The sequence below is a fragment of the Mustela erminea genome, chromosome 4 (genome assembly GCF_009829155.1).
Source record: "Mustela erminea isolate mMusErm1 chromosome 4, mMusErm1.Pri, whole genome shotgun sequence".
In the NCBI taxonomy this organism is placed as follows: Eukaryota; Metazoa; Chordata; class Mammalia; order Carnivora; family Mustelidae; genus Mustela; species Mustela erminea.
The window spans coordinates 45,970,890-45,992,535 of NC_045617.1; the positions used below are offsets into that span (position 1 = coordinate 45,970,890).

At 39.2% G+C, this 21,646-nt stretch overlaps 1 protein-coding gene across 12 annotated transcripts in view; it reads left to right on the forward strand.

Moving 5' to 3' along the window:
- SNAP91 (synaptosome associated protein 91) overlaps positions 1-21,646 on the forward strand; it is a 144,287-nt gene that overhangs the window by 98,572 nt on the left and 24,069 nt on the right. For 7 of the 12 annotated variants that reach the window (XM_032339152.1, XM_032339146.1, XM_032339151.1 and 4 more), the window contains 10 exons: positions 28-42; positions 189-356; positions 6,151-6,258; positions 6,907-7,170; positions 7,375-7,452; positions 7,627-7,698; positions 8,152-8,235; positions 9,522-9,605; positions 18,251-18,385; positions 19,844-19,993. In XM_032339152.1, the coding sequence (XP_032195043.1) occupies positions 28-42; positions 189-356; positions 6,151-6,258; positions 6,907-7,170; positions 7,375-7,452; positions 7,627-7,698; positions 8,152-8,235; positions 9,522-9,605; positions 18,251-18,385; positions 19,844-19,993 (1,158 nt within the window). The remainder of the gene's footprint in view (positions 1-27; positions 43-188; positions 357-6,150; positions 6,259-6,906; positions 7,171-7,374; positions 7,453-7,626; positions 7,699-8,151; positions 8,236-9,521; positions 9,606-18,250; positions 18,386-19,843; positions 19,994-21,646) is intronic. The other 5 variants (XM_032339153.1, XM_032339154.1, XM_032339157.1 and 2 more) reach the window with 3 other exon arrangements.

Below are 21,646 nucleotides of genomic sequence, written 5' to 3' on the forward strand. Positions count from 1 at the left end.
ATGCTGACACATACTGGACATCGATAGACCTTTTGGGAGAGGGTGAGTAAAGCTTTATTTTAAACTTCTATTTTGAGAGACTTCCTTCTCTAAATAACTGTCCTTTTTTGGTCATTTGGAGTCTGGTATATCTTGTGTCCTTTCCTCTTCTTCTCTCCTGTCTGTTCTCTGTCGGTGGTGCAACAAAGATTCTCTGGCTGCACTTTCCTCTGTTCCCTCTGAAGCACAAATTTCAGATCCGTTTGCACCAGAACCTACCCCTCCTACTACAACTTCTGAAATTGCAACTGCTTCAGCCTCTGCCTCAACTACCACAACTGTCACTGCTGTCACTGCTGACGTCGATCTCTTTGGAGGTTAGTCGGTCACATCACTGGTCCTTTTCCTGTGGGGTTTGCGAAGATTACCTTAGAGTTAAGGGGCTTAAAAGTGTCTACATTATATGACAGCCTGTCAGAATGTTTCACTACTTTTTACCTGTTTATTCATAGATAGTTATCTTTGCTAAATTTATAACTTTATCTTGACTTAATTTTAGTGGTTTTAGAGCAAAGGTTCCAATGGTTTAGGCCCATTTTATTTTTCTGGTTTTTTTAAAGTAAGGATTTAAATTACTCTTAGAACCCTTGTCCTATACAGATTCCTGCCCCGTAGAATCTATGTGAAAGTGGTATCTATGTGAAAGTGGTATCAGACCTCTATATCATATCTAGGTTTGATTTTTTTTACCAGATTCACACCAGCTGAATGAATAATACTTGGAGAATATGAAAAAGGAAGTCCTGGCTTAAATTATTTTTTTAAGATGTAAGACAAAAAAATATCCAAGAGTTGTTCAGACTTGGAGGTCTCTGAAGAGAGGTTAGGGTAGGCCCATTTTTGTAACCGTAAGCTTGTTCTGTACGAGCAAAAACTTGGAGCATCTTGGGCTTTGGAACTTTGAGAGATTTTTTGATACAACACTCAGAATGCTGATGGAAAACAGGTTTAGGTCAGGCTTTGAAATGATTGCCTGAAAATGTACTTTACGTGCAGATGTAAATTCTGACAGAGTTGATTTATAGTAGTGAGCTCGAGTCAGGTACCGTAGACTCTGGCAGTATAATAGGCCTGGACCTGAGGAACCGTCTGAAGCCAGTATATTTACATCTCCCCGTCTGAGTGGTGCTGACGTCCGCACCTGGAGAAATGCTCATGTCAAATACACACATCAAATGGTGTTATAGTCCTCATCGTTTTTGTGTTTCATTACCATATAACATCTTTCCCAGGGCATTTTGAGAACATGGTAAAGAACTTGGAGGAGGCAAGTGATGGGGAGAGCAGGAGAGACTTGGCAGCTCTGGTGGAGCTGTGCATTCCCCTGGGAACGTACGCTTACACGCTGCCATGTAGTTCTGTGCTCCCCGCCACGCCCCAGTCTCGGAGGCTGGCCAACATCATCTGAGACAAGAAGCACCAAACTGGACACAGCATCGTGGCCAGTTCCACACAAGGAAGTTGCTGCTGCCTTGCTATGCTGCCATTCCTACTATAGGAGAAAGCGGGGGGGTTTTGTTTGTTTGTTTGTTTGTTTGTTTGTTTTAAGAAGTAGGGAAAAGCTTTGGAATATTTTATTAAAAATAGCCAACCACTAGCAAAAGTTACAGTTATGCCTCTATAACTTCTTAGACCAAAAATTAAATTTTTAGCTTAACTTTATAAAACCAACTTCTTCATGTCCTCCCTTCCCCCCCATACAACTGGCATTGGGTATGAGTGGTTTCTCATAGGCTTATGTTGACAGAAAAACTTTAAGGAAAATATGAACAGGATGGATAACTATTTTGTGCTTAAACATTTCTATATCTTTAGCTATTTAGATTTTTGTTTTTCAGTACATTTGTAAGGAGCTTAATTGCCTTTAAGAAATCAGTCAACTCTAGCTTGCTTCCCTCATGGTTCTCTAGAGTAATAAAGCCTAATATATTGCTTTGAAATAGTCTTTGCGCCATCATGCCATTTGTGTTGATCACTAATTACTGATTTTTTTGCATTCCTCAAGCAGAAAAATCTGTATGTTGTAAATATTGTCATGGCTTTTTCTGCCCTGAAATACAGATTTAAAAGACTAAAACTTCAGAAAGCCATCTAACTTAATGCCAAAGAATGGAGCCTTCCTTGGGATTTTACCAATATCTGTTGTAGGCATTTGGCTGTGGGTAGAGTGAGTACATCTGTAAATCTCATCACAATCATTTTTATTGATCTGGATAGTCCCATAAACTGTCTCCTGAGCTCTGAGAGCTATAAAATTTCTATCATTTATGGTCAGAAGTCTATGTGTATCACCGTTAGGCACTTTTTGAGAATACTTCCTAACTTCTTTCATGTTCTTTATTGACTTATAAGGAATCATTTAGAGATGGGCCATGTAGTATGGCCATTTTTTTTTTCTTAATCTGTATCACTAAAATGGGTAAGTGTTAGAACTCTTAAATATATAAGGGCATCAGATATTTTGTTTACGTGACTTTTAAACATGCTTTCAAGGTTTTTGTCTAGCTTGTACATCAATAGTAAATAAATAGCTTTAGAAATAAGTTAAAGATCTTTCATTTCTGAAAAGTAGCTAATTTATTTCATGAATATGAAATATTAAAACATTGATGTTTTCTGTGCATTCTCATTATAGATTTGAAAAATAGGAAATGTCCATCAATTTTAAATACTCAGATTGATACCCCACATAACATTTTAGTTATTTCAGTGTAAGTAATTAAAAACCTTTTTTCAGAAACATTGTATTTACTAAATGCTTTATTGTTTAAAGTGAACTTTAAAGAAAAAATCTGCTTGCTGTGGTCATGCAGAACAGGACAGCAAGATAGTATTGTGCTTTTCAAAAAAATCAGTAAAATTTACAAATACTGATGAAAATAAAAGACAAAGTTATTTAAAATATTCTATTTTTCACTTGAAAACTTTGCTAACAGCAGTACATTAATTTGTGACAACACATGAGAATACTAAAGTGAGACTAATTCCTCTACACATTCACCAGGGTACCCTTTCAATCACTTGTGTCAATTTGTGAGCAAACCCTTCATGAGGACATAGTCTGTGGGCATGAAACCAAGTGGCTAGAAAACAGAGAGCTTAGCTCACAAGCTGGCTTTCATTTGCACAAGTTTGTTGAGAAACTAATATAATCAACCTTCCTTAAAACCAGTACTTAAATATAGCTCTTAAAAGTGGATTTCATGTATAGAGTCTTATAACCTGGGACCTTTGGGGAAGACTTAGAATGGTGACTTTCAGGCTTTTGACAATGACTGAAACCTTTATGCCAAGTATGTGATGTAAAGATGGCTTATGTGACTGGAGAAGATGGGGAGAATCCAGGTTGGAGAAAATGACAGCTATTTGAAATTTTTAGAAAGATAGTCACATGCTAAAAAATTAAAGAGAAAATTCTTCCTAGATTGCTAGAAGGGAAAGAAGACTGGTCTATAATGATATCAAGGAGATGATTTTGCTGGACTGGGTCCATAATTGTAGAACAGCCGGAACATGCATGTCCAGGAAATAGGACTTTTTGAAAATAAGCAAAATGTAAAAATGAACTGCGAATGGGTACCAAGGGAAAGAGACCTTAACTGGAAAAAGATTGAGTTTTCAGAACGGGAGGGATAATGCTGCCATAGATAATGAAAGAAAGCTAGGTAGTAGAACAAGTTTTGTTTTATTTTCAACAAAAAAATTCTATTACCTCTCACAGTTCTGGAGCCCGCTGAGCTCTGCTGGACAATTGTCATTTAGGGTCTCCTTCCTGGCTAGTCAGGCAGTGGCTGGGGACAGCTGCAGCCTCGCTCATGCGGATCTCTCCCTCCTGGCCTGGAAGACTTAGCAGACAGGCCTGGAGCAGCTGGGCTCCTGTCTTTAAGAGAAGTTCTGATGGGACTAGATGAATTTATAACGTCTAGTTTTAAGTAACAGGAGAAGCATTAAAAGGAGATGACAGGGAAGGAAAAAACCTCTTGTGAGGACATAGTTGCAAATATGGGTTTTACCTACTTTTACAAAGGTAATAATTAAAGAGGCCAGCCCATGGGTATTTATTTGACCCCCCCCCCAACACTGATGTAACTGGTGTTTATTCCATCCTACAAAGACAAAACAGAGCGTGGCATGGCTTGCAACGGTGCGGCATAGTACTTAAACACACAAACCTCCGTCAGTTTACAACCAAATCCTGACTCCACCATTTTGCCTGTTTTGTGATCTTGGTCGTCTCTCAGCGTCCGCAAGCTTCTGTTCTCTGACCTACAAAGTGGAGATAATAGAACCGATATTGTGAGATAGTTATAGGAATTAAATTTAATAATGTCCACAAAGTATTTACACAGTGACTGACACGTAAGTATTCACTAGTGACCACTATTACTGTTTTTACTAGTCCTAGTATTATTAGCCTTGGTTCAAGCTTTTATGAGAATAAAAAGAAAGAAAACAGACCTGACTTGTGGCAAAATGCTTTCAGCCCTGCCAGCATCCTCTTCTACTCTCTAGTGTTCTGCCGTGGCTCTTGGGGTTTTCGTACTGCTCTAGGCCCTCTTGTACAGTATCCTTAGCATTGCGTCTGGGGAAGCAAGCCTGGCCTAGCTGCACTCCACTATTATTTGGCCTCTCCCCTGACAGACCCTTGGTCCAAAAACACATTCCCTTATGTAGCTGAGGGAAGAAAGCAGTTCAGATGAGTCTGTAAGATATGAATAACCGATTGTTTCATTGTGTCTTCTAAGGATATCTGTGTTTTTGTAAAGGACATTTTGACCCAAGTGACCAGTTGAGTGTGTGTTGTTCTACTTAATGCCCGGCCTCAGCACAGGAAAACAGGAAAGGAAGTCTGTTTCGTACTAAGATCGGTTTAGACCATGCTGGGTTAAACTCAGAAACAAGTGTCCTGACTATAGGACTTCCTACAGCCTAATGTATACTACATAAATCTCCGAAAAAGGGTATACCAAGTAGCATTTCACAAGCCTATATGATAAATCCTTCTTAATGGCCAGAGGAACTGTGTTCTAGGGAACATTTGTAGATATTGTGGAAGGCAGTATTTTAGGATGAGAAGTCTAGCAGGTAAGTGGTAGATTCTAGGTGGATATTTCTTGGAGTTTTCTTCTAAGCAAATCATACTTACGATAGCTTCATTATTTGTACCTTTGAACTATAGAATAGCTTTGAAGGCTCCAGGATTATTATTTTTTTTTTTTTTTTTACCAAATTCACATGGTTTACTGGCAGAAACGCATTGGGTGCTGTTTGTACACATCAGCCATTTATATACTGTTCTTCTATAAACTGGGGCTGCCTGTATATTAATGGATTTTCTGCTATAAATAGTGATACGCTTATAGTCTTAAAGCATGAAACTATGTTTTTAGTTTGTTGAAAATAGATCATTTTCCAAATAATGAAAATAATACAACATTTTAAAACAATGATAAATTGAAGTTGAAATAAAGGCATTATTTTGTTATCTATTTCCTTAAATCCTTGGTTGTATCTGAAAATGATTCTCAAGGATAAGCGAAGACTTAACTTTTTTATGAATACTTAGTAAACCTTTCGTATTCACAGTGTAATTCTGCCTGTACTAGACCATAAAAATTTTTTGAACTATAATTATTTATTTACATCACCATCATTTGTTTAATTTCGTTGCCATTAAAGAAGACATCTATGATAGAAACCACCAAAGAGCCATCATGGTAACATAGTGAATAAGTGTTCACTGGCCACAAAAGAGTAAGGTCTTAAATCACGTAATAAAGTTATTTTGGGGTTTTAATCTTCACATCCATTAATTTCTAATGTTACATAAAACATGCTTCTTGAGCCCTTATACAATGAGAATCTTGTTACCTGATGGATCCTAAAAGGGCCTCAGCAGTATGAACCCTGTACCACTTGCATGGAACTAACATGAAGGAGCACCAAGAATCATGATTCTGTGACGCCATCAGTGCATGGTCTGTAAGAATGCATTTGAAGAAATTCATGTTGTATAAGGGAGCCTTTTCTGCAATTTAATTCGGTTCTTTTACGATATTTTCTTCTCTTTTTATTCCTTTAATTTCTGTTGTTTTACAAATCGCACCCAAGATGCCTTTGCAGCTTCTCCCGGGGAGGCCCCTGCAGCATCCGAAGGGGCCGCCGCGCCAGCGACCCCAGCCCCCGTAGCCGCAGCCCTTGATGCATGCTCAGGAAATGGTGGGTCGACAGTCGCGAGCAAGTCTGTTGTTTTCTCTGTCCCGATGTGAAATGCCCGTAGTGAGATGTGGCCATATGTTTTTCCGACTTTAATTTCTTCTGAGTATAAAGGATCCTTCATCATAACTGACTCAGTAGTGCTGGCACTTAAAACATTAAGATGACGACGTGCATACTTAATCAAAATTGACAATTTCTCAAGATTGACAATTTTTGTCAGGGCAAGTATGCTCTCTTAATGTTTTTTTGTTTTTGTTTTTTTGTCCCCTCCTGCTGGATTGCACTCTTGTGTAGCGCTGAGTTCTACTATATAGGCATGTTTTAATGAATTTTTAAAGCTACCAAATTGCCCAGATTTGAAGAATAACAATCTCTGATCCTAGACCATAGGCTTATCTTACATTGAAGCCTTTAAGTTCCTTAACTTGTGTTACCTACTAAATTTTCTTTTTTTTTTTCTTTAGAAAAACATCCTAATCACTGAGCCTTGCTGATAGGATAGTAGTTCAGTCCAAGCAGCCTAATGCCTAGCTAGTGTGTGAATATCTGTGTCAGGTGTCTCTTACCCATAGTTACGACGCCTCTGTCTCTCTTTCTTCTCTTTCCTCACTGATGCTGAATGTGTGTCTCCGCTTTCCTTTCCAAAAGACCCCTTTGCCCCGTCTGAAGGTAGTGCAGAGGCTGCACCAGAGCTGGACCTCTTTGCAATGAAGCCACCTGAGACCAGTGTTCCCGTAGTTACCCCTACAGCTAGCACAGCCCCTCCGGTTCCCGCCACTGCTCCTTCTCCTGCTCCCGCTGTCGCGGCTGCCACTGCTGCCACCACCGCCGCCGCCGCCACCACCGCCGCCGCCACCGCCACCACCTCCGCCACCACCACCGCCGCTCCTCCTGCTCTAGATATCTTTGGTGGTAACGTTTTGTTGTTGTTGAACTCTCTCCATCTGGCACCTGTAAGGCCCCGCATCCAGAACCCTTACTGCATGACCACTGTGTAAACTCCACGCTGCTTGTCTCGGAATTGTGCCCCCGGGCTCCTGCAGAACTGGGAAGTGATGCTGCTGTGTCAGGTGGGCTTGTGGAGTTGAGTAAAGGCATGTGTGTTCTTGGTCTTAGATTTGTTTGAGGCCCCTCCGGAAGTCGCTGCGGCACCTAAGCCGGATGCTGCGCCTAGCATAGACCTGTTTGGGACAGGTAAAAACTGAAGCCCCCCTCCCCTTTTTGTTTTTGAACGTTCGTTTCCCCCCTGAGATTCTCATGACTGAACTCTTTGTGCTCCCCTGTGATAATGCGTTTGTTAGATATTTAACTTTGATTTCAGCTTTCTACTTACCTCTGCTTGGTTTTGGTTTGTTTCACTTTCGGAAGATGCTTTCTCCTCTCCACCACAAGGGGCCTCTCCTGTGCCTGAGAGTTCTCTCACTGCTGACCTCTTATCCGGTGAGTGCTCCTGCCAAGGCCAAACCGTCTGTCGTCTGTGGTGTCTGGTGGGGGTTATGTGTGGAGAGGCAGATACCCAAACATTCAGGTTTATCTGGAGTTCTTTGAAACTCAAAATCCACTTGGGGGGGGAAAAAAAGATCTCCTTTTGGCCCATCACCAACTGATGAGGTTCATAATTTCCAACCTAATGCTGGTGAAGAGAGACAACTCTGACGCCCCCCGCCCCACCGCCGCCCACACTAAACCCTCTGAGTTCAAGAAGGCAGATGTTATTTTCTTCTGCAAAGTGTGTATTTTTTAATCCATTTGCTTTGTCTTAACTGTTAAGACTATCTGCAATCTTACCGCCTGCTATTAAACTTGAAATCCTAAGAAGCCATCTGTCAGGGCTCATGGTTTCATTTTCCCTTGGGTGACGCACGATTTTCCCTGTTGTCTGCTTCACCACAGTGGATGCATTTGCGACACCATCTCCTGCAACCACTGCCTCTCCAGCAAAGGTGGATTCTTCAGGTGTGATAGACCTTTTTGGGGGTGCGTATCTCTCTTCCTTCAACAAGAAAAGAGTCTTTATTTTCTTACTCCTCAGAAGAGTCTTTACATCTTCTCTCTCGTTATATTCCATCATTTTTTCTTTGACTCCAAAGTTATTTCCATCTCTTCACTGTAAGCTTAATTTTCTAAGATCTTTTCCATTTCTTTGCCATCATCCTCTTCATCCTTATCCGTTCGTCATAATTTTCAATGCATGCCTGACAGAACCAGATCATTTTTCATTTGAAGTCTTTGTGTTTTTAACTTTCTCTTCATTTTTATGTAGAATCAACTGTTTGGAATTTCCTTCTACTGTGGTTCCTTGGCGAACCTGATCTGTTGGCTACATCAACATTTCTGTGTTCTTAATTGCAATATACCCATTAACTCAATGATTTAGAATTGAAAACAAATAAGCCAGTCAAAACTGAGAACATAAGCCACATAGCCCGTCGTTAATCTGTAGGGTTTATTGAGCTTAATGTTTTAAAATCCTTCCAAAGAACCAGAAGATGTTTCACTGCTTTAAATATATCTTCCCCTTACTCTACATGTTAACTGAGGGCAGGGAAATGTACTGAATTAACTTTGTACTACTCATGAGGGTGATGCCTTTTAAGTCATTTATTAGAAGTAAATTTATAAAGAAAAGCACAGGTTTGAAGTGATTTCTTCATGAATGTCCATAGATGTGTATGCCATGGGCTAAAAAACCATTCTCAGCAAGCTGAACCACACTGAGTACCTTACCTAGTATACGTGGAAGCATCACGGTTTGTGCCATGATGGGTATGTGATGGGGACGATGGTGTCACAGTCTCTGACATTCAGGAGGTCAAAACATGGGGCAAATAAACACTGAACTCTGATAAATGGGTACAAGTGTGATTGCTGCTGCTTGAGTTCAGTCTGTTAATTTTTTTTTTCTAAGTTTAATAGAGTTCTAAATGGGAAAATTCCATTGTATTGCTTTTGGGCAAAATTTTTTAAACCTTGGTCCTATTTGAAGAGATCACAAGATTTACACCAAAACTTTTATTCTTGAAAAAAACAATTGTCTGACTCTTAAAAAGGGGTGTTAATCTGCGATATTCCAGAACTCTTTTTTGAGAGAATAAACTGGTCAGAGTGTAATTCAGCTCACTCAGTCATTTCATATATCCACAGGTGATAAGCTCAGCCATACAGTGTCATGTTTATGCATTTCTTGGCAAAACACTTAATTTACTTACTGTACTTACTGTTCATACTCTTTTACTTTTGTGCTGCACATGGATAATGGGTAGATGCATTTGGAAGTAGTGCTTCTGAACCCCAACCTGCACCTCAGGCTGCTTCTAGTTCATCAGCGTCGGCAGACCTACTAGCTGGTAATTAATTAAATTAAAATAAAATGCTATTTTGTGGAAGTTTGGATATATCTTTGTAAGTAACAGATATTTAAATTTCAAGGTGCATGTTTTCTTTCCCTTTTGAGACATAAAATTGAAAAACAAGACACTGTCTAATAGAAGGTTATCTCCCAGGATTTTATGAAATGAGTATAAAATCATAGTTGTATTCAGGTCACCCCTGTGGCTCCTTGGATGCTCCCAAATTGCCTTACTTTCAGCAAGTACCTTTCTTTTTGTTTACTAAGAAAGTAATATGCTTATGTAGCACATTTTATCTTGTATTGCCTGTGCCCATTTTTAAAGGAGTTTTTGTGGAAAGATACCATTATGTTTGACAACTGATTCTGTAACACGAATCACTCTAGGAGAAACTGTCAGATTTCTACCAGGGTTGAAGCGGCTGCTACCTATGCCACTTTTTTTTTTTAACTAGTTGGGTTGTTGTTGTTGCTGTTAATTTTTAATCTGAAAACCTCTGGCGAGATCCCAGTTCACCAGGCCATAGTGTGGAGTAGACTGGTACAAGATGCCTAGGAGTATCGCTTATTGACAGGATGGGATAGATAAAATGAAAGGTAACATTTCAAAGACGCAAAGATCATAAAAGTCAACTATCAGTCTTCCTTGGAGGCCAGGCAAAGTGTGCTTAGTGATAGCCAGATCAAGAAATTACTGTTTTTACAGGCAAAGCATTTGCCATTTGCAAGACCACAGTAGTGAGTTTCAGGCTGAGGTTATTGATCAAACTCAAAAGACACTGCTGGCTTTCCTCACTCTGACTTGGCTTAGAAGTGGCCATAGCAGGAAGTGCAGCAGTAGCATCAGTGAGGCCTCTGATACTCAGGCAGCTTCCAGTGTCCCTCCCTAGTCACCACAAGGGATGTATTTTGGTCGTAAGGTCGTCAGGGGATTGATGAGAGTGTGGGTCACATGGGCACGAGGAAGTTGCCATGTTCAGAGTCTCTCAGTTTAAAATCCCTGCTGGTCACATTACCCATGAAAGAGTTAATGACCTGGTGTTATTTTTTCATGTAATAAACAGTCCTGGCCAGGTATAGCAGGCACAGAACATTCATTCTTGTTCTAATTAGTAGTGAGCAGTGACCTCACAAGAGGACCCCCGTCACCTTTCAGTCTTGTAGGAAGTTTGGTATGAGGTCCAGTCTTCTCTCAAAAGCCTGGCAAGGGTAAGCACAGTCCAGCTGCTACCTTTCCTTTCCAGCGTCATTCAGACTGTCTATTCCACCGTCTTTCTCCGGGGCAGTAGTGGTTCGTTTGTCTGTCCTCGCTCCAGACTACCCTGGTTAAATATGACACTGCTGATTGCTGAATCCACTTCATACCAGTGACTGCCAGCTGGTATTTTCCTGAATGGTGAAGAACCAGGGTTCTGCTGGAATGTTGCTGTGGACCTTGAAGCTGCAAATGTGATAAGAGGCAGGGTGCCTAACACAAAACACAGTTGGTTTTTTGGGGAAAAAAAATACTAGCTTGCCTGATTTTTCTTCTGGCCTGGGTATTCTTCATCGTAGCTTCAAACTGGCCACAGAAACCTTCAAGCTCTTAAAAAACCAAGAACCTGAGTTCAGGTTTTCAAGGTTCAGCAGTAGATTTTTAACAGGCCACAGAAATAGCATGGTTTTAAATCGCCATTTGTGGGAAATGACCTAATCAATTTCAAATTGAGATTATTGATTATAAACCTTTGGCTTTGCAGTTATAACTAAGGTTGAGATAGCATATGAAATCAAGTGTTCTGGCTTTTTGCAAAGTTCTGAGAAGTCTTTCTCTCTGGGTTACAGTGGCCCCAAAGAGGGGTTGTAAGCCTATCACACAGCAACCTGGCGGGATCCTGGTCCATCGTGTTAAGCATTTCCAGGGCTGCAAAGCCACATTGTCCTCGTCCTGTTTCACCTCCCTGTGCTTCCAGGGCTGAAACCTGAGATCTCGTGTTTCCAAAAGAGCAAAGAACACTGGAAGTAGGTGCAAAGAGGCCGGTCAAAGCGTATGGGAAAAGACACTGTTCCCTTTCAGTTCAAAGTCAGAAGTCAGTGGCAGAGCCAGGAGATTTGCTCCTAGGGGTGAGATAGGGTCTAAAAGGCATCTGGGGACGCCTGGGTGGCTCAGTTGGTTAAGCAGCTGCCTTCGGCTCAGGTCATGATCCCAGCGTCCTGGGATCGAGTCCCACATCGGGCTCCTTGCTCAGCAGGGAGCCTGCTTCTCCCTCTGCCTCTGCCTGCCATTCTGTCTGCCTATGCTCACTCTCTCCCCCTCTCTCTCTCTGATAAATAAATAAAATCTTTAAAAAATAAAATAAAATAAAATAAAAGGCATCTGGAACAAACAGGAAGAGTTTCGTCACCTACTGCCAAGTTCATCACCGGGAACCCAAGCCTGGCAGCTCAGCTTTGTGTTCAGGAAAGCCCAAAAGGGAAGTACACAGAAAGTACAGGTTAGAACAGTTCACCGAAAGCAAGCTTACATTGCTCAATTGCATCATCTGTCCTAAAATCTTGGTAAAATGGGAGAGAAAAGGAGGAAATTAGTGATGGAAGTGACAGTGTCTTTCCGTACGTTTTATTGACTATACGCGTCCCATTTTTTCCACCGCAACATCTTGTGACTTTTTTAATGATGGGAAACTATTAGTGCACATTTTCTTCTTTCTCTGTTTTTTTTATTTAACTTTTAGTGTAAGTAGATATGAATGGGTTTTAATGTCCAGCTTTACAAACAGTTCTTTTTCTTTTTTCCGTAAGATTTTATTTATTTATTTATTTTTAAGATTTTATTTATTTATTTGAGAGAGGGCGAGAGCACAAATGGGGTGAAGGACAGAGGGAGAAGCAGACTCCCTGCTGAGCAGGCAGCCCAGATGCAGATGCGGGGCTTGATCCTGGAACTCCTGGATTCTGACCTGAGCCAAAGGCAGATGTAAATTTAATCAACAGAGCCACCCAGGCACCCCACTTTACAAACAATTCTTATAATTTAATTTGTACATATCTGAGTCTGATTTACTTGGCAGGAGGCCAACTGTTCTTTTAGCTTATATCCTGATATAAGAGATTTTGAATTCTAATTTCTCTAGGTCCTAATTATTTGGCCTAGTTTTTCATACTTCTGTTTTGCTTCTAGAAAAATATTTCTCGTACTTGTTTAGGAGAAAACAGCAATAACCCATGTTCTCATTGAAAAATATCATGTAATATCAATATAATTTTAAATATGAGCTAGAAGCAAATTTCCTAGCCAAAAAGAAAAAAAAAAAATCTCCTAATGTACACAGTATAAAATCCCAGTCACGCTTAAATATATTTAATCTAGCTGACAGTGGCTATTTCAGAGTTTTCAGATTGCCCAGATATTTCTGTTCAGTGAATATCAGTGGTAGAACAAATACTTGGGGCACTGTGCTATGGTAATCTGCAATAAAGCTTAACATGTCGTATACTTGGGGCGCCTGGGTGGCTCAGTGGGTTAAGCCTCTGCCTTCAGCTCAGGTCATGATCTCTGGGTCCTGGGATCAAGTCCCGCATTGGGCCCTCTGCTCTGCAGAGAGCCTGCTTCCCCCTCTCTCTCTGCCTGCCTCTCTGCCTATTTGTGCTCTTGCTCTCTGTCAAATAAATAAATAAAAATCTTTTTTAAAAAAAGTAGTATACTTGTGTGGGTGTCTATGGGGAGAGACCAGTTAAGTCCACAAGCTGTTGAAATAAAGAGGAAGTTTGTTTGTTTTGTTTTGTTTTTTTAAGATAAATGAACCCAATCATAGACAACAAGGAAGTCCACAAATATCAGATTCCAAGTAGGAATTTGAACCAATAAAGACAGAGAGAGAGATGTATTCTGTGAGTCTTTAGACTCTTCTATTATTGGCTTTTAGTAATAAGACTATTTTGTGAGAATAAAAAGATAAAACACACATATACAATAATGGGATAATGCTGAACAGGGGCTCTTGCTCCTCAAAAATTTTTGAGGGAGGGGCACCTGGGTGGCTCAGTGGGTTAAAATCTCTGCCTTCAGCTCGGATCATGATCCCAGAGTCCTGGGATCCAGCCCGCATCGGACTCTCTGCTCAGCAGGGGGCCTGCATCCCCCCACCCCCACCCCACCCCCAAACCGCCTGCTTCTCTGCCTACTTGTGATCTCTGTCTGTCAAATAAATAAATAAAATCTTTAAAAAAAATTTTTTTTGAGGGAATAAACTTACATATATGTAACAAGGGAAATGCAAAAATATGTAGTATAATCAAATATTCAAAATGATTTTTAGAGATTTTAAAGCAAAAATAAAGAATCATTTCAAAATTGTGGAAGAAAGATTTGTCAAAAATTGTTATATAATTTAAAATAAGAAAACAGACTAAATAGATAGTCTTTTACACTGGGCCTATCTCTCATAAAAATGGTTATTCTTCTTTATTCAAATTTACTTGTAGCACTGTCAAATAATACCAATTCGAGAACTGAACTGTTCATGAAATATCATCTTAGTCATCTTCTGCCCCTGGAGTAAAAGTGTCAGATTCTGTTCGGTGTACCCAGCATGGTGGAACCAGAGAATATTCTAGAAAAGACAACTTTTTGTGCCAGTGAGAACAGACTCAAGGAATAATTCTCTCCAAATCATTTGTGATTATTGGTAGGATACAGATATTATCTATACCTCAAGTGAAGTCTGACTGGAAACTTGAAAGTTTAGTTTATATCAAATAAAAGGAAGTATTGTTTTATACAGTGCAGAATAAAGCTCTCAGATGCCCCTGCTAAAAATGTAGATGTCTAAAATACATAGCTTAGTGGATGACAGATGTAAAAATGGATTATTAAGGGAGATTAGGTGTATTATGCCTAACTTCTCAGGTTGACATCAAGCAAGAAAACCATGTTTTTCAATAATAGACACAATTCTGGGGTGACTGCACCATAGATTTGTACTAGTATAGGAATGTGCCAAATCCTATCTTTAATTCTAAAGACAGGGAATAATGGGAATGATACAGGCCAGTCTCATGAGACCCTTTGTAGTTTGGCATTCTCAGTTAACCAAATGACACAGATGACTTTTTAGCAGAGCCACAGATGTCTTTGAACTGATTTAAAATATAAATATGTTTAGCGTGGAATTAGTAACTAGTAATATCCACTGAATGGGAAGATCTACAGAGAACAATTCTTTCATGCTGTGGTTGGGGTGGGGGAAGCTGGACAAAAGGGTATTAGTCCTGGAGATAATAACTACCTCAGACTGATCTTAGTAAATGGAATGTGTTAACAGCTGACTACATTACAGAGTAATTGAGGTGACATTACCTTTAACATAATGGAGCAAACCTGAGTGTGGCGGTAGTATGTGCGGGAGTGTGTTTATCTACCAGTAGTTTTAAAATTTCACTCTCCTGACCCAAGTGGTATGTTTTATCAACTGTGACTGTCAGTTTTGATATGTCAGTTAATAGAACTTCCTTAAGTGTGAAAGCTCTTTCCTTTAGGAAGGTAGATTCATAAGACAAAGACAGTGTATCTATAGAAGTCTGACCACTTGAAGAGAGACAATGATTCAGTTATAGTGGAAGACAGTCCAAATATGCCTGTAGGATATCCGGGAGCCTACTGATTGTTACCTTAATTCCATAGAACATCTCTCTTAATATAATTTAGAACCATGTAGGAAGAAAGAGTACTGGTTTGGATTTTCTTTTTACTTACCTCTATTCCAGGACTCTAAAACTTTTCATTTGACACAGGGAATTCCTCTTACTAATGTCTATAATTTTCCTATTTAACCCTTCATTCAGAGTATAGCAATAGATTTTTTCTTTAAGTTAATCAGTTGGTTATTTTATATCACTTTATAGCTTTTTAATTAGTCTAGATTTGTGAGGGCACCTACCTCATAAGAACTGAATATATTGGGAAAAGAAATCTTTCTAGACCTATGTCAAGTTTATAAGCCTACAAGAGAGTACAACTCTGGAGTTATTCCCAGCTGTGGAAAAGAGGCCATGTAGTATTGCAGTGAAAAACCCAAACTCTGGAAGATTCCTGTGTGGAATTCTGGCTCTCATTTGTCCTCATTTGACCTTGGGCCGATTACTTAACTTCTTTGGCCTCAGTGTTTTCATATGTGACACTTCACAGAGTTGTGAGGATTAGATGAGCTAATGTATGTTTTAGTTTGAACAATGTAAACCTGCTGTTTTTGTAGGACCAAAATGGTCAAATATTAGCAATCCATATGGTTCATAAGGCTCAACCTAAAAAAATGCTTAGAATAATGACCCTGGTGGTATGAGGTGAGCTTCATGCCAGTGTTGGCTTTACCCTTCCCTTTCTTGGAGAAGTCACTGATTTTTTTTTTTTTTTTCATTATTCACCTGTGGATGTGATCTACTTATGAAACTCAGCAGTACTAAGCTGATGAACCTTGTGTAAATGCCTATTTTTCTCCTTCTACCACTGAATCTTGGGTGGATATGTTACCTCCCCATTGTATCTCTTCTTCCAGTCATGGAAAGACAGGATTGAATCAGATGATGAAAAGGCTTTCTTCAACACTCATATGCTGTGATTCTAGAATAATTTGTCCCTTCTTGGTCAAGTTTTCGAAACTAAGAGCCAAGAACACTTGTCCCCACATTCACCTATAACAAAGAGAACCGCACCATAGAAAAATTGCTTAAATTAACCATAGCCATATTCCAGCTTGAGATGTGGGATGTTTCTAAGAAGTCAACATCAACACAACCATCATTCTCCCTAAAACCAAATGATCCCAGCCACAAAAATACTTCCTTCTAGCCCATTTTTGCTTCATAGTGTTAGTTCTTAAAAATCTGGAGAATGTCTTTTCTTCATTTAGAAAAGTTACATAATGCCTATGTCACTAAAATACTAAAATCACTTCAGGGTAGCCAGTGGGAACTTTAAAGGCCATCCTCTGTTAGGTAGCAATTTTTCCAAACTGCATTTTTTTCATACATATACAAGAAAAGCCTGAACTTGTGTCATTATCAGGGTCTGGGAGCAACATGACTTGAACATTATTTCCAGCTGCAGAAAACAGTCACCGGAGAATTTCAGTGAAGTCATTTTCAAACTTATAAACTAGTTCAATAGAATGAAAGTTTAAGGATTTTTTAAAGTATTCTTCATGTTTTTGCAAGCAGTTTGTGAAAGAGAAGATGTGGCTAGATTGGAAGGAATATTTATAACCCAATAAATATAGAAAAGACTTCTAGAAGTAATACATTCTTTGGTAATAGACTGTCTTCCAGTGTCTTACTAAGAAATCGCTGCCCTCACCGGTTGTGTGTTTATACAGAAGCAGTGCAGAGTGAGATTTGCTTCTGCTTCTCTCTGTTGTTTGAGAGACATTATTTGCTTCCAGCCTTCAAAAGGTCAATAATTTTAAGTTTGGTTACTTTACAGTGGCATTTGATTTCTCCTCAGCTTTTACACTCCGAAGTATCAATATTCGGTAAACATTAATTCAGTGTTTTAGGGATTGTGCTGAATACTAGTGAAAAACAGGAGAAGACATCTCCTGACAACTAAAAAGCCATCCCCAGAGCAGAGGCTTCGGGTGGGAATGGGATGAAGATGTGTATCAGATGCAGAAGAGTTAACTCAAACATATTTGGGGTATGAGTGTGGGCGGAGCTGTGGCGGCCAGTAGGGCGCTTGATTGCTATACAAAGGAATCTGCATGATCTGAATCTGAGAGTTACAAAGAGCCAGTGAAGGACTTCAGGGAAGTAACTTTGTCAACGTTTTCTACTCAGAAAGATCACTCTAGCTGCACGGCAGAGACTAGATTGGAGGAGGTCCACACGGAAAGCAGAAAGCCCCTCTGGGTGGCTGTTTATAAATCCTGAGAGCTGATCTGGGGAAGCCCACACGGAGCAGTAGCAGCAATGGGACTAGAACATGTATGAAGGTTATTAAGGAGGATTTGGCAGAAGAGTGCTTGCCTATTTTTCTGATTCGTGTTTTATTATCATACTGAGCCAGTGTGTACAACTAAGCATTTTCTATCTACCCAGTATTGTGATTTGAAGAAACAAAGTTGTAATATAATGAAATTATCTCAATTTTAACCCTAGTGAGAACTTCTTAGCTTTATGTAGCTCCATTGTAGTAATAGACTTGGTTGCCACAGGTTTTCTTAACAAGGGTATATATTCTTAAGTGCTTCCTTCTAATTAACTTTGATCTCATTGATACATGGCAAAACTGACCATTCCCGGAGGGGAGGTTGGGGGGGATGAGGCTGTGACATAGGGGATGGGGATTAAAAAGTACACTTAGCATGAGAGCTGCAGAATGTATCGAAGTGTTGGTTCACTGTACTGTACTCCCGAAACACTAGTGTAACACTGAATGTTATCCTTCAATTTAGAAAATCAATGAAATTCTTTTAAAAGTACACGACAGATGCCAAGACACATAAAAAACTTTTAAAAACACTACCCAGTTTTCCTGACTTCTCATCTCTCTACATGCATTCAGTCCCTTTTCAGTGTCCTATAATTCATCCTGACTGTTTTTCTGGCCTTTACCCACCTTTAGTTGTTTCTGCTTATATTTTTCTGGAACTGTTTTTTTTTTCCCCCCAGGATTTGGGGGTTCTTTTATGGCTCCTTCTCCATCACCAGTGACTCCAGCTCAGAATAACCTGCTACAGCCCAACTTTGAGGCAGCTTTTGGAACAACGCCTTCAACTTCTAGCAGCAGCTCCTTTGACCCATCAGGTGAGGTGGTGATTTTCAAATGTTCTTTTCATTTGTTTCGATTGTACACTAGCCCACCTGAGGTTAGTGTGATACCAGGAAACTTACAAGCAGATACTGAGTGGTGACCTGGTTTTAAAACTTAAATAAGTCTCTTGTGCTGTATTTTAAGTAAATATTTTCAGTACATTTTGGAAGATTTAAGGATAACCTGTAATCCTTTTCTGTGTTTCTTTTTTAAATTTTAGCAGAAATCTACCACCACACACACCATCTGTTTGCATGAGCTTACATGCACGTGGTTTAGAGATGGTTAAGGGAAAACAAACACTTTATGCAGTATCTGAATGTGTGAACACTCCCACTGCTGTTGCTTACACCCTCTGAAGCTTGCATGGCCCTCGGTTTTATGAAGTTGGGACACAAATAGTATTCTTTGCCTGCCTTTAATCTTTCATCCTGCTGTCATTTTGTTTGTATTCTCTTCCATTCTACTCTTCCCATGCTGGGTCCTTACTACAAATTTTCAATTGGTGAGTTTTTGGCAATTAAATGTGTTTCAGAAAACAGCCTAAATATATCCCCTGCCTGACAATTTGGTTGCTTCTGTTGCCAGTGCCTAGTTGAATGCTGTCCTTTTCCAATTTAGAATGACTGTACAGTAGTATTGATAGTAAATATTCATAGCTTTTTAATGAAAATTAACCACAAAAATTTTGACAAGGATAAGATACTAGCAACAATTTATGCAAATCCTCTGCATCTGTATTTTGAACGTTGTTTCTGTATTCTAGGAACTAAACAAGTTGGTAATTTGTTATATAGTGATTCCTTAGTTAAAATAGTTTTCCCTTTAAACATTCCTTTAAAGTTAGAAACAAAATTACCTGTTTATAATGAGGGAAGTTGTCAAAATGTTTACTTCTAAAATATGGTCAACTGTTTGTCAGATACTTATTACTATGTCCTGCCCATTAGATCAGGTTTTATTCCAACACTGACTTCACAGGAAACCAGGAGATCCACTGCCTGTATAGAGCAGCGTTATAATAAAGGCATATATATTATCTAATTTAATATTCACAATAAAACTATGTGGTAGTAGTACCCTCCCTGTTTATAGATGAGAAAACTAAAGCTTTGATGTTAACTTTCTCAAAGTCACACAGCTAGTGAGGCATGCAACTAAATTTGAACCTAATTCTGACACCAAAATCTGTGCTCTTTCTTTACATTACACAGATATTTTTTTTCCATCTTTGTTTATGTTTACTAGTAATTCTGTACTTTATGAGTAGACATATGTAGAAATGTTCTTCTTGGTGTTATAGTCATAAAAAGTGTCAATTATGTGCCTTCTTTTGTAAGATTGTATATTTACTTATTTTATAGTTTTTCAGAAAATAATTTCCATTTAATTTTGCATATGGCCTTTTTTTTTTCCCCAATCATTCTGAACATGGTCTATTTGATTTCCAGTGTTTGATGGTCTAGGTGATCTACTGATGCCAACCATGGCACCAACTGGGCAGCCTGCACCCATTTCAATGGTACCCCCCAGTCCAGCTATGGCAGCAAGCAAAGCCCTTGGGAGTGACCTTGACTCATCTCTTGCCAGCTTAGTAGGCAGTGAGTAATACAGTTTTTTTGTTTGTTTCTTACTACATCCTGTGCAGTTTTTTTCCTCTATCTCTTTATATGTATTATTTTTCTGGATTCACGTATGGGTGAGAATATCAAGGAGCGGACAGAAATTCTTAGTGCTTTACCCAGTACAGTTCCTTGGAAGATAAACAGTTCCTTTGCCATTGTCTCACAAGCAGTACCCATGCCATTTTTAATCTAAATTACTAAAGGTTTAATTAGCATATGCAAGTGTGAAACCAAGAACATTAAGTATTAAGTAAGCATTTAATTTTTTAGTTCACTTGGATAGAAGAGCATAGAGTAACTTAAATATTGACAATTGAGCATCCATATGATTTTAAGTTATTCACTGAACAAATATTTGTTGAGTACCAAGCACTCTTCCAGGCTCTAAAGATAAATCAGCAAACAAAACAGGTATGATTTCTGTTCTTAGGGTACTCAGCAGGGGGAGAGACAAACAATATTTTCAAATAAACAAATTCTATAGTATGTTAAGTCATAAGTGCTATGGAGAAGAAACAGAGCAGGCAAGGAGGAATTGGGAATGCTGCAGAATGGGAATTAGAGTAGGTCTCACTGAGAAGGTACAATCTGAGCTAAGATTTGAAAGGAGAAGAATGAGCCACAGGGATATCTGAAGGAGAATATTTGCAGACAAAGGAGATAGCCAGTGCAAAGGCACTGGGGCAGAAAACTGCCTGGCATAGTCAAGGAACAACAAGACCAGAGGCTGGACATGAGCAAGTGAAGGAGAGAATCCTAGGAGATGAGGTCAGCTGGTATAAAGCTGTCCTATTCTTTTAACTCTGAATTTGATTTTTCATTAAGGTGAATGGGTTCACCACTGCAGATACCTTTCATTTTTCTCATGGATTTAGAAGGTCCTTGATACAGACGTTTTTTTCCCCTATGAATTATCCAATGGACATATTTTTCCCATTCATTGTCCCTGGCCTGGGCATCCATGAAAATGCTTTGATGACACCCATAGAGAGGTTATTTGAGTATTCCTACTCTAAAATTTCATCTTGCTGAAGGCTAGTTGGCTAGTGGTAACTGCTTTTGCTGGCACTCCAATGTATCATCCATATTCTCCTTTAGAAATAAAAGATTTAAACCTCTAGCTGCTGAGAGTGCATTTTTTATTGCAAAGCATAGCAAGAGAGAATATTTTTGAGTAATCAAATTGCTATGTATCCTGATTATAGTATTGATTACATGAATTCATTTATTACCAAAATTTATAGGAATGTAACAACACTCCCCCCCCATAAAAAAACCCACTGATTTTCTCTACAGATAATTTTTTTTTTAATTAAAATATCTTCCAGGGCATCTGGGTAGCTCAGTCAGTTAAGTGTCCAACTCTTGATTTCAGGTCAGGTCATGATCTTAGGGTTGTGGGATCAAGCCTCACGTCACTCAGGATTCTCTCTTTCCCTCTCCTGCCCCTCGTGCTCTCTCTCTCTCTGAAATAATAATAATAAAATAATAATTAAGTTTTCTTTCAAAACTGAAAAAAATTATCTCCATACTCCCTACCAACATTCTAGTTTGTTTTTTTATAGAAATTGACAAGCTGAACCTAAAATTCATATGGAAATACAAGGAAGTCAGAATAGCCAAAAACTC